Source organism: Heterodontus francisci, chromosome 9 (genome assembly GCF_036365525.1).
Source record: "Heterodontus francisci isolate sHetFra1 chromosome 9, sHetFra1.hap1, whole genome shotgun sequence".
Taxonomy (NCBI): Eukaryota; Metazoa; Chordata; class Chondrichthyes; order Heterodontiformes; family Heterodontidae; genus Heterodontus; species Heterodontus francisci.
Genome location: NC_090379.1, coordinates 22,865,382 through 22,879,309, shown reverse-complemented (window position 1 = coordinate 22,879,309; position 13,928 = coordinate 22,865,382). Strand labels below are relative to the sequence as shown.

Here is a 13,928-nt window from a genome sequence, read left to right as displayed (position 1 = left end):
ACTGATACAAGACAATGCCATGACCCAGCTGATTCAAGCCCATCACCAGTACAGGACAACTCGGTCACTGGTCATCAAAGGCTCACAGTGCAAGACAATGCTTCTGCAGTTACTACCACACCAACATAGGACAACATCCTACACCAGGATAAGGCATTGGTTTGACCTAGCACAGGACTGACAGCTGCTACTGTAGACAACAGTGGAGGGCAAAATTTCCATCTTTAATTCAACCCTCACTACAGCAAATCTGGGAACTATTAGAGAACAGAGTGAGGAGGGTGTTAGTAATGCAGCTTACTGACACTGTTTTCTACAAGACATTAACATATATCACTTGCTGTGAAATTTTGATCATCAGCGTGATTAACAGCTAGGTCATAACTCTGAAACTTAAGTATTGCTGAAAATAGAGACATGTTGTCAAAGCTTTTCATCTTGCACTCATCAGGCCATTCCGCAAGAATACCAATGCAAAGGAAAACAACTTTATACTGTATGAGAAGAGAGTGCTGATTGTTTGGCAAGTGAACTCTGATTGGTAGAGGCATTGCCATGGAGAACTCTGAAACTAGTCATAAAATACAACACATTTCTCATGCGATTATTAGCTTGGCTTGAGTTATAGCTTAAAAAACTAAAATGGGCTCTTGTTTCAGCTGAATTGTGAAAATCCATATTTCAACATCTCTATGTGCTGTCACGAAAACCCACATGCCAAATGGGAAAATATTAATTTAATCGGTTGGAACCTTGCCGTAGACCTTTGCTGGAAATTCTTACAAATAACTTCTTTTAAAAAGAGTAACCTGGCAGCCAAGATGGCCACGGAAATTTGCATTTGAAACAGCAAAGGATTAGACAGGAGACAACATGACTGATTCAACCTAGCCAGAACAATGGGGTGCACTCCAATAACCTGAAATGGCTTTGTCAACACGGTTGTCAACAGCCATTGACTTTGAAAGAGACAACCCCCTCCAAGTGTGACTGAACAGCTTAAGGTGTGGCGCCTTGAATCTCAGAATTTTCCAGAACTCATTAACCCAACAGAGGGGTTTGGGAATGTCATGTGACTGCTGTGCAGCTTTGGAGAGGCTGGGCTTTGTCATTCAGAAATCAGAGCAGTAACTAAAATCCATCAAGGAGGCAGCTCGCTCTCTACTCTCTCTCGAGTAAAGATCCAGAGAAGCCTCAGCTGCAACTGCGAAAACCTCAACCCTACAGACCAGCACAGCCAGCAACTAGGGGACAAGGATCAAACTCCCTTTTGTGTGTTCCGGAGCCTGAGAAGCAAGCCTGCAACTGTATGCAGGGCCCAGAGAGGACTTCAGGCCTACAATTTCAACTAAGGACTCTGGGACTGAAAAACTATTTAAATTCCGTTTATTTCAGACTCTATTCCAACCACCCAACTCTGTTTTTTCCCTCTGTAATCTATTTGTGTGTGTGTGACTCTCGTGAGTGTTAAGAATAATACTTATATCTTGATTGAGTTTTTTGAGGAAGTGACAAAGATGATTGATGAAGGAAGGGCAGTGGATGTTGTCTATATGGACTTCAGTAAAGCCTTTGACAAGGTCCCTCATGGCAGACTGGGACAAAAGGTGAAGTCACACGGGATCAGAGGTGAGCTGGCAAGATGGATACAGAACTGGCTCGGTCATAGAAGACAGAGGGTAGCAGTGGAAGGGTGCTTTTCTGAATGGAGGGCTGTGACTACTGGTGTTCCGCAGGGATCAGTGCTGGGACCTTTGCTGTTTGCAGTATATATAAATGATTTGGAGGAAAATGTAGCTGGTCTGATTACTATGTTTGCAGACAACACAAAGGTTGGTGGAGTTGTGGATAGTGATGAGGATTGTCAGAGGGTACAGCAGGATATAGATCGGTTGGAGAATTGGGCAGAGAAATGGCAGATGGAGTTTAATCCGCACAAATGTGAGGTAATGCATTTTGGAAGATCTAATACAGGTGGGAAGTATACAGTAAATGGCAGAACCCTTAGGAGTATTGACAGGCAGAGAGATCTGGGCGTACAGGTCCACATGTCACTGAAAGTGGCAACGCAGGTGGATAAGGTAGTCAAGAAGGCATACGGCATACTTTCCTTCATCGGTCGGGGCAGAGTATAAAAATTGGCAAGTCATGCTGCAGCTGTACAGAATCTTAGGCCACACTTGGAATATTGTGTGCAATTCTAGTCACCACACTACCAGAAGCATGTGCAGGCTTTGGAGAGGGTACAGAGGAGGTTTACCAGGATGTTTTTTTCAGGTTGTTTTTCTTCAGGTTTGCACTTGCTGCTGTTCAATATTCAGTATATTCACACCTAATCTGTACTAATGCTTTGTCTTTCAACACACCATTAACATATTGTTTGCCTTTGCTCCGTGACCTTTTGGTCAGCTATGTGGCCTGGTCCAATCTGCACCTTCTCCTTTGTTATCTCTTGCCCAACCCCCACCTCACTTGTTTATAATCTGTCACTTTTCTAATATTTGTCAGTTCCGAAGAAGGGTCACTGACCCGAAACGTTAACTCTGCTTCTCTTTCCACAGATGCTGCCAGACCTGCTGAGTGAATCCAGCATTTCTTGTTTTTGTTTCAGATTTCCAGCATCCGCAGTATTTTGCTTTTATTTACCAGGATGTTGCCTGGTCTGGAGGGCATTGGCTATGAGGAGAGGCTGGATAAACTCGGATTGTTTTCAATGGAACGACGGAGGTGGAGGGGCGATATGATAGAGGTTTACAAAGTTATGAGTGGCATGGACAGAGTGGATAGTCAGAAGCTTTTTCCCAGGGTGGAAGTGTCAGTTACTAGGGGACATAGGTTTAAGGTGAGAGGGGCAAAGTTTAGAGGGGATGTGCGAGGCAAGTTCTTTACACAGAGGGTGGTGAGTGCCTGGAACTTGTTGCCGGGGAGGTGGTGGAAGCAGGTACGATAGCGACGTTTAAGAGTCATCTTGACAAATACATGAACAGGATGGGAATAGAGGGATACGGTCCCCAGAAGTGCAGAAGGTTTTAGTTTAGACAGGCATCAAGATCGGCGCAGGCTTGGAGGGCCGAATGGCCTGTTCCTGTGCTGTACTGTTCTTTGTTCTTATCTTTCTTGCTTAAAATCCAGAGACCTGTCTGATTGGTTCATTTGCAATTATATTAGAACAAGAGCAAGCACTCAGAGATGGTAAATTCAATCACTGTGTAAAAAGGATAAAACGTGTTGCTGTCAAACCAGAGAAGGGGTGAAAAGGGGAGCCCGAGACCCCTTCCTCCACTGGTCATAACAGTGCCAAGGAGACCATTTTTTTCCCTGCACGTTACAACCCTTTACCTCAAGTACAATGATGAAGGTGGAAAGAAGATCAGTTCCCTAAACCAAACGGACGATAGAAGAGAATCTCTGCAAGTGGAATAGACTTATCTGGCAGATGTATAAACCCAGGTAGTTTTCTGCAGACACTTGTCATGACCGAGGTGGGAGCAATGCACTGTCTTTTCTAGTTCCACTTCTCCACAGTTCACAACATCTATTTAAATGTTTACCCGGTTACCGATACAGACAATCATATAGTCTTTTGTTATAACCCAGAATAAAATACACCAACTAGGTTTCTTTAATAAACAAGAAAATCAGATTATAAAACAAGACTTAACCAGTAACAAAGCAAAGCATTAACAGACTGAAATATGAAAGTTCCTTTTTTAAAAATTCCCCAATTACACACACACACACAGGAAAAATACATAAATTCACTCTGCAGAGATGAGTTACAAAAAATTTTTTTAAAAAACAACTTTGGTTTGCAACTTACTAATTCTTGATGACAAAATAAAGATATGGAAGGAAGTCAGTTAGTTAGTTGTCCCTTTTTTGGTCTGGCATTCGGGTGTACAGAGATGGATCACTAGGATCATTCCAAATGTAGTCAGCTCTGAAGATGTCGAGAATTATTCCAGTAGGCTTTCTAGGAGAAATGTGGCAAAGTTTTTGATTTTTTTTCGGCTCTTCAGGAGCGATACGGCACTAGGGACTTTTTGCTCTTCTACACTGAATCTTGGCAGGATTTCTTCAGAAAAAAGTAGGAGGAGATGAGCAGGGTGATTTATTTTTCCTTGGCAGGAAAACACCAACTGTCTTCAAACAGTTCACCGCAACTAACTAAAAACAATCCAACCCCCAAATGGAGAGTTGACCTCCTGACCTCCATAAACCTTGGCATGCAGCTTCTCTGTCACCATTTTTCCCCCAAGTCACAAAGGGTTCTGCTGTTTTGAGCCCAAATCACAGGTGGTCTCTACTACAGGTGGCTTTCAAACAACATCTTGCCCTGTTGGTGAACTCGGTAAAAAAAAAATCCATGGAATTTTTTCAGTTTTAACACAAGTCCTCAAAAAATATTAAAAATAATGGAAGCACTTTTGCAACACTGTACAAGACCGTATGCTTGTGTTCTACTTGTATAGTTCCTGTAAATAAATGTAGTCAGTCAGGTAGGAATCTGCGTCGAGCTTCAGTGGTGTGTTGACTATTTCTCTCCAAGGCACCCTGGTAGGTATTAAGGGCAGATTACAAGAGATCTCCACAGCACCAGAAAACCACAAAACTGCAACTTGAGGATGGGAGAAAGTGAGACAAAATGATTCCAAGAAGCACTAAAAACATCCTAAAAGTACATCACACCCCTGACAGCAAGCTGCGATTTATGGTGTCACAAAGAGATAAGAAAAGGTGCCATCATTTAAATCCTTTTAAAACACTAAGGATAATAAACATGAAAACATCAAAAGATATCACTTACCTGGCCCTTGATTGCAACTGGTCTCTCAAAGATACCATGCATGCCTAGGATGGCAGACTGGGGTGGGTTGATAATCGGTGTCCCAAACATTGAGCCAAACACTCCTCCATTACTGATTGTGAAGGTACCCCCATCCATGTCTTCTACAGCTAGCTCGTTTTTACGGGCCTACATCAAGACATTGCGACATGTGTTAGGTCCTTCAAGTGTGTGAGCTTCTTTCCTTATATTATATAGCTGCATCGCCGGTTTTACTACCCTCCCCCTCCTCTTAGGGTTCTTGCAGTGATGCAAAATTCAGTCCTTATTATCCTTCCATTTAAACTTCCCAAGTAAAGCAGATGAGCTGAGGGCACAGATAGACACATAGCAGTATGATATCAAAGCTATTACAGAAACATGGTTTAAGGAGGGACAGGAATGGCAGCTCAACGTTCCTTATTATAGGGTTTTCAGACTCGATAGGGAGGGGGATAAGAAAGGAGGGCGAGTGGCAATTTTGGTCAAGGAAACTATTACACTGTCAATAGGGATATGTTGGAAGGTTCATCAAATGAGGCCATATGGATTGAGCTAAGGAACAAAAAAGGGGCAATCACATTGCAGGTCGTGCACTATAGACTTCCAAACAATCAGAGGGAGATCGAAGAACAGATATGTAGGCAAATCTCTGAGAAGTGCAAGAACAACAGGGCAGAAATAGTAGGGGATTTTAACTACCCCAATTAACTGGGATAGTTTTAGTGTGAAAGGAATTGAGGGAGCAGAATTCTTGAGGTGCATTCAGGAGAACTTTTTTGGCTAATATGTAGCAAGTCCAACAAGAGGGGGCACAGTTTTAGACTTAGTTTTAGCAAATGAAGATGGGCAAGTGGAAGGAGTGACATGGGAGAGCATTTTGGTGGTAGTGATCATAATTCAGTCAGTTTTACCAATTATGGAAAAGGACAGAAATAGAACAGGAGTTAGAGTTCTCAATTGTGGCAAGGCCAATTTTACTAAATGGAAGAGTGATTTAGTGAAAGTGGACTGGAAGATATTTGAAGGTAAATCAGTGTCAGAGAAGTGGGAGGCATTCAAAGGGGAGATTCAAGGTGTTCAGAATAAACCTGTTTCCACAAAGAAAAGGGCGAGACAGCCAAATTTAGAGCCCCATGGATGTCAAGGAGCTTACAGGGTAAGATAAGGCACAAAAGGAAAGCTTATGTCCAACACAGAGAACTCAACACTACAGGAAGCAGAGAGGAGTTTGAAAATGGAGGGGTGAAATCAAAAATGAAATTAGAAAGCAAGGAGAGGGCATGAAAGAAAACTGGCAAGCAAAATCAAGGTGAACCCAAAGATGTTTATCAATACACCAAGAGTAAGAGGATAACTAAGGAAAGAGTAAGGCCCATAAAAGACCAAAAAAGTAACCTATGTGGAGGGACAGAAGATGTTCATATGGTTCTTAATAAATACTTCACGGCTGTCTTCACAAAAGAGGGGGACGATGCAGATATTGCAGTTAAGGAGGAGGAGTGTGAAGTATTGGATGTGATAAACATAGGGAGAAAGGAAGTATTAATGGGATTAGCATCCTTGAAAGTTGATAAATCACCAGGGCCGGATGAAATGTACCCAAGGCTGTAAAAAGTGAAAGAGGAAATTGCAGAAGGTCTGATCATCATTTTCCAGTCCTCACTGGATACAGGTGTGGTGCCAGAGGACTGGAGAACTGCTAACGTTTTACCTCTGTTTAAAAAGAGAGCGAAGGATAGACCGAGTAATTACAGGCCAAATCAGTCTAACCTCAGTAATGGGCAAATTATTGGAATCTATTCTGAGACACAGGATAAACTGTCACTTAGAAACGCACGGATTAACCAAGGATAGTCAGCATGGATTTGTTAAGGGAAAATCTTGTTTGACCAACTTGATCAAATTTTTTGAAGGAGTAACAAGGAAGATAGATGAGGGTAGTGCAGGTGATCTGGTTTACATGGATTTTAGAAAGGCTTTTGACAAGGTCCCACATGGCAGGCTGGTGAAAAAAAGAGAATCCCATGGGATCCAGGGAAATGCGGCAAGGTGGATACAAAATTGACTTAATGGCAGGAAACAAAGGGTAATTGTTGACAGGTCTTTTTGCGACTGGAGGGCTGTTTACAGTGGCGTTGCACAGGGCTCAGTACTGGGTCCCCTGCTTTTTGTGGTATATATTAACGATTTGGATGTAAATGTAGGGGGCATGATCAAGAAGTCTGCAGACAATACAAAGATTGGCTGTGTGGTAGATGGGGAGGAGGATAGCTGTAGGCTGCAGGAAGATATTGATCGTCTGGACCAATGGGCAGAAAAGTGGCAAATGGAATTCAACCTGGAGAAGTGTGAGGCGTCTAGAGCAATTGATATTATTTGATATTAAGATCTTCCAAAAGGTTTAACTTAAAGGGTTAAGTCATGGCAGGAGAGCTCAAGCCATGGTGCGTTCCTCATACTCCATGTTGGAAGCCGGGGACAGTTCCAGTGCCCAGGACTAACGTGTGCAGCAAGTGTCTCCAGCTGCAGCTCCTGGAAGCCCGGGTTTCGGAGCTAGAGCAGCAGCTGAGGACACTGTGCAGCATCCACGAGGTGGAGAGTATCGTGGATAGTGCGTATAGAGAGGTGGTCACACCGCAGGCTCAGACTCCACAGGCAAGAAGGGAATGGGTGACCACCAGGCAGAGCAAAAGGACTAGGCAGGCAGTTCAGGAATCTCCTGTGGCTATTCCCTTGCAAAACAGATATACTGCTTTGGATACTGTTGGGGGGGGAATGGCCTCTCAGGGGAAAGCAGCAACAGCCCAATTCATTGCACCACGGTTGGCTCTGCTGCATAGGGGAGGGGTAAAATGTGTGGGAATGCAATAGTTATAGGGGATTCAATTGTAAGGGGAATAGACAGGCGTTTGTGGCCACATAAGAGACTACAGGATGGTACGTTGCCTCCCTGGTGCTAGGGTCAAGGATGTCTCATTCTGAAGGGGGAGGGTGAACAGCCAGTGGTCGTGGTACATATTGGTACAAACGACATAGGTGAAAAAAAAAAGTAGAATATAGGGAACTAGGAAGTAAGTTGAAAAGCAGGACCTCAAAAGTAGTGATCTCAGGATCACTACCAGTGCCACGTGCTAGTCAGAGTAAAAGTAGCAGGATATATCGGATGATTACGTGGCTGAAGAATGTTAAAAAGAGAAGCCTTAAGGCTTTGTGCCTTAACGCGCGGAGCATTCGCAATAAATTGGATGAATTAATCAAGCAAATAGATGTAAACGAGTATGATATAGTGGGGATTATGGAGACATGGCTGCAAGGTGACCAGGGATGGGAAACGAACTTCCAGAGGTATTCAGTTTTTAGGAAGACAGACAAAAAGCAAAAGGCATTAACGCAATTGTGAGGAAAGATATTACCTCTGACGATGTGGAATCTGTGTGGGTAGAGCTGAGAAACACTAAGCGGCAAAAAACATTAGTGGGGGTTGTATATAGACCCCCAAACTGTAGTGGTGATGTTAGGAATGGCATTAAACAGGAAATTAGGGACGCATGCGATAAAGGAACATCTGTAATTATGGGTGACTTTAATCTGCATATAGATTGGACAAATCAAATTAGTCACAATACCATAGAGGAGGAATTCTTGCGAGTGTATACGGGTTGGTTTTCTGGACCAATACGTTGAGGAACCAACTAGAGAATAGGCCATCCTAGACTGGGTATTGTGTAATGAGAGGGGAATAATTGACAATCTAGTGGTGCAAGACTCCTTGGGGATGAGCGACCATAATATGATAGAATTCTTCATCAAGATGGAGAGTGACGTCGTTGATTCTGAGACTACGGTCCTGAATCTTAGTAAAGCAAACCACGAAGGTATGAGGCACGAGTTGGCTATGATGGATTGGGAAACGTTACTTAAAGGGATAACGGTGGATAGGCAATAGCAAACATTTAAAGAGCGCATGGATGAACTGCAACAATTGTTTATCCCTGTCTGGCGCAAAAGTAAAACGGGGACGGTAGCCAAGCCATGGCTTACAAGGGAAATCAGAGATAGCATTAGATCCAAGGAAGAGGCATACAAATTCACCAGAAAAAATAACAGACCTGACGATTGGGAGCAGTTTAGAATTCAGCAAAGGAGGACCAAGGGATTGATTTAAGAAGGGAAAAATAAGAGTACGAGAGCAAGCTTGCGGGGAACATAAAAACTGACTGTAAAAGTTTCTATAGGTATGTGAAGAGAAAAAGATCGGTTAAAACAAATGTAGGTTCCTTACAGTCAGAAACAGAGGAATTAGTTATGAGCAACAAAGAAATGGCTGACCTACTAAATGCATACTTTGGTTCAGTCTTCACAAATGCATACACGAAATGTTGGGGAACACAGGGTTTAGTGAGAGAGAGGAACTGAAGGAAATCAGTATTAGTAGAGAAATGGTGTTGGGGAAGTTGATGGGATTGAAGGCCGATAAATCCCCAGGGCCTGATGGTATGCATCCCAAAGTACTTAAGGAAGTGGCCCTAGAAATAGTGGATGGTGATCATCTTCCAAGATTCTATAGACTCTGGAACAGTTCCTACAGATTGGAGGGTAGCTAATGTAACCCCACTATTTAAAAAGGGAGGTAGAGAGAAAGCAGGGAATTATAGACCAGTCAACTTGATGTCGGTAGTGGGGAAAATTCTAGCGTCCATTATCAAAGATTTTATAGCAGAGCTCTTAGAGAACAGTGGTCGAATCGGGCAGAGTCAGTATGGATTTACGAAAGGGAAATCATGCTTGACAAATCTACTAGAATTCTTCAAGGATGTAACTAGCAGAGTTGATGAGGGGGAGCCAGTGGATGTGGTTTATTTGGACTTTCAGAAGGCTTTCGACAAAGTCCCACATAAGAGATTAGCGTGTAAAATTAAAGCGCATGGGTTGGGGTAGTGTATTGCGATGGATAGAAAATTGGTTGGCAGACAGGAAACAAAGAGTAGGGATAAATGGGTCTTTTTCCAAATGGCAGGCAGAGACTAGTGGGGTACCGCTAGGACCTCAGCTATTCACAATATATATTAATGATTTAGATGGGGGAACTAAATGTAATATCTCCAAATTTGCAGATGACACAAAACTGGGTGGGAGGGCGAGTTGTGAGGAGGATGCAAAGGGGCTTCAGGGTGATTTAGACAAGTTGAGTGAGTGGGCAAATGCATGGCAGATGCAGTATTATGTGGATAAATGTGAGGTTATCCACTTTGGTAGCAAAAACAGGAAGGCAGATTATCTGAACGGCTATAAACAGAGAGGGGAATATGCAGCGAGACCTGGGTGTTCTCGTACATCAGTCGCTGAAAGTAAGCATGCAGGTGCAATAGGCGGTAAAAAAGACAAATGGTATGTTGGCCTTCATAGCGAGAGGATTTGAGTACAGGGATGTCTTGCTGCAATTATACAGGGCCTGGGTGAGGCTACACCTGGAATATTGTGTGCAGTTTTGGGCTTATCTGAGGAAGGATGTTCTTGCTATAGAGGGAGTGCTGCGAAGGTTTACCAGACTGATTCCTGGGATGGTGGGACTGACGTATGAGGAGAGATTGAGTCGGTTAGGATTATATTTGCTGAAGTTCAGAAGCGTGAGAGGGGGGATCTCATAGAAACCTATAAAATTCTAACAGGACTTGACAGGGTAGATGCAGGAAGGATGTTCCTGATGGTGGGGGGAGTCCAGAACCAGGAGTCATAGTCTAAGGATATGGGGTAAACCTTTCAGGACTGAGATGAGGAGGAATATCTTCACCCAGAGAGTGGTGAGCCTGTGGAATTCACTACCACAGAAAGCAGTTGACGCCAAAACATTGTATGTTTTCAAGAAGGAGTTAGATATAGCTCTTGGGTCTAAAAGGATCAAAGGGTATGAGGAGAAAACGGGAGCAGGTTACTGAGTTGAATGATCAGCCACAATCATAATGAATGGTGGAGCAGGTTCCAAGGGCCAGATGGCCTACTCCTGCTCCCTACGTTTCTATGATGCATTTGGGGAGGTCAAACAAGGCAAAGGAATACACAACTAATGTGAAAATACTGAGAAGTGTAGAGGAAGTGAGGGTCCACAGATCCCTGAAGGTAAGAGGACAGGTGGATAAGGTGGTTAAAATGGTAAATGGAATCCTTTCCTTTATTAGCTGAGGTATAGAACATTAGAGCAGGGAGGCAATGCTGGAAGCGTTTTACTCATTGGTTAGGCCACAACTTCAGTAGTGTGCGCAGTTCTGGTCACCCTATTACAGAAAGGATGTAATTGCACTAGAGAGGGTGCAAAGGAGACTTATGAATATGTTACCAGGACTGGAAAAATGCAGCTATGAGGAAAAATTGGATAGGCTGGGGTTGTTCTCCTTGGAACAGCGAAGACTGAGGGGAGATCTGATTGAAATGTACAAACTTTTGAGGGGCCTTGATACAGTGGATTTGAAGGGCCTATTCACCTTCGCAGAGAGGTCAGTGACTAGGGGGCATAAAGTGATTGGTAGAAAAATTAGAGGGAAGATGAGGAAAAACTTTTTCACCCAGAGGGTGGAGGGGGTCTGGAACTCACTGCCTGAGAGGGTAGTTGAGGCAGAAACCCTCAAACTCATTCAAAAGGATTTTGGATATGCACCTCAAGTGGCGTAATCTGCAGGGCTACGCCCAAATGCTGGAAGATGGGATTAGAATAGGTGGATCGTTTTTCAGCCGGCACAGACATGATGGACCAAGTAGCCTCTTTCTGTGCCTTAAACTTCTTATGATTATGCGATTCTATCTACTAGTTTTCTTAACTATTCCTTCAAATCTCATTTCCATTGCTAAAAAGTAGCTTGCTCCCATAGACTTAATCAATTCTGTAAGAGTTAGACTTTCTGCCTTGCTACGAGGGCTTTGATTTGTCTATTCCAATTCACAAACAGGATACTGCCTGCCCAAAATATCAATGCAACGTCATCTGCAATTAAGCAAATTGGGCACAAGTTGTAACAGTGCTTTAAAAAAAAAGCAGCAATACAAAACTGTCAAGGCCCAAACCAAGTAACACTACAAGGAAAAAAACATCTTAAACTAATGAATATCTAACACTAGGAACAATTACCTTCTCTCCCAGCTCATTGATCGCTTTCTCAATGTTAGCATAGTTCATTGTTTCAACATTTCGGATTACGGGGACTACCAGACCCTGTAGAAGAAAATAAAAAAATGTCTTTAATGTAACAAATGTGCCAAGGTGCTTCAGACAGGAGACTTAGGGAAGCTGAATGAATGCTTGGTAAATCAAGGAAAATACATAATTTTTTTTACCTGACTTGAAAAAATGTGAATGATTCAGTAGTGCAGACATTTTAGCAAAAGTTTTTTTTGGCATGATTTCAAATTAAGAGGAGCAAAGAAGAATGAACTTGTGTTTATACAGTAGCTTTCATGGTCAAATAATGTCCTAAAGCACCTCACAGCCCACGAATTTAATGTAGGCAAACAGGCAGGAAGGTCCAAAAAGACAAAAAAAGTGTGATAAATGAGCAAATAATTTGCTTTATTGATGTTTGTTGGGGGATAAATGTTGGCCAGGACAGACTAAAAAATCCCCTATCCTTTCTTTAAATAGTACCAGGGCTCTTTTAAATTTACCTGCGGGAACAGATGGAATCTCAGGTTAACATCCCTTCTGAAAGGTTGCGTCTCTGACAATGCAGCATTTCTTTGATACTGCTGAGTCTTCCTCTTTACTGCATTGGAGTGTTTGCCTAGATTATATACTCAAATCTCTGGAGTAAGGCTTGAACCCACAACCTTCTGACTTGAAGGTAAGAATTACATAGAATGCATAGCACAGAAACAGGCCATTCAGCCCAACTGGTCCATGCTGGTGTTTATGCTCCATATCAGCCTCCTTGCACCCCTCTTCACCTATCAGCATACCCTGCTATTCTTTTCTCCCTGTGTTTATTTAGCTTCCCTTTAAATGCATCTGTGCTATGCGCCTCAACGACTTCATATTCTAACCACTCTTTGGGTAAAGAATTTTCTCCTATTGGACTTATTAACGACTGTCCTACATTTATGACCTCCAATTTTGATCACCCTCTCAAATGCGAACACTTTCTCTATGTCTACCCTATCTAAACCAACTCAAATCTTGAAGATCTCTATCAGGTCACCCCTCACTCTTAGCTTTTCTCGAGAAGATAGCCCCAGCCAGTTCAATCTTTACTGATGCATATAACCCCTCATTTCTCAGTTCTGGTATTATCTGGTAAATTGAAGGTTTTAATGGGACTGAAAAGAAAATCAGATTTTGCTGAAAAGCTGAAATAAACCCAGACTACACTGAATTAAGGCTGATACCAAAATGATCATATTGCAGGTTTCTTCAGACACGCCCATTCATAACGGGAGCACAAGGGCATAAGGAAAATGGTCCTTCCTTCAGATAGGCACCCGAACAAACTAACCTGCTGTTTTGAATAGGAGAATAAATTAGGAACACATTTACATCCATGACTACATCACCCGACAAAATAAACTTGTAGGCCATTATTTGTAAAGGGATGAGAGTACAGCACAGGGAACATTACTACAGAACATGGATCAAAATGAGAATCTGAAAACTTATAGCTCGTATTCATTCCCCAATGATAAAACCACATCTCATGTAACAACCTATCAATATTCTGCATTTATCTGACCTATGTCAATTTATGTTGATCTGACCAAAATGTCTCAAGAACACCTTAAAGGATTTACTTCCATGTAATCCTAAATGATATAAATGCACACAGGTGTATAATCAGTGTTTCTCAGTCCCTCCTGTTTTATGCTTTGAAATTACTAGTTTGCTGCTGCCTGCAAGAAAGTTTCTGTATAGAACATCCCCTCCGGTGGTGGTTGCACTGCCCACAACCTCCATCCATTTCAATACATCACAGGAAAGGAGTTTCATGACATCGCTGAGATAGTGCTACACTAAATTTCTGATTCCAAGCTGCCCTTGGGTTTAGAATAAGGCTGAGTTAGACAGATTTTTAATCTACAAGGGTGTCAAGGATTATGGGAACAGGCAGGAAAGTGGAGTTGA

At 42.6% G+C, this 13,928-nt stretch overlaps 1 protein-coding gene across 1 annotated transcript in view; it reads right to left on the bottom strand.

The window, feature by feature from the left end:
* dlst (dihydrolipoamide S-succinyltransferase) overlaps positions 1-13,928 on the bottom strand; it is a 68,865-nt gene that overhangs the window by 10,522 nt on the left and 44,415 nt on the right. The window contains exons 14-15 of the mRNA XM_068038669.1: positions 11,949-12,032; positions 4,808-4,975 (exon numbers count right to left, since the gene is read on the bottom strand). Of these exons, the coding sequence (XP_067894770.1) occupies positions 4,808-4,975; positions 11,949-12,032 (252 nt within the window). The remainder of the gene's footprint in view (positions 1-4,807; positions 4,976-11,948; positions 12,033-13,928) is intronic.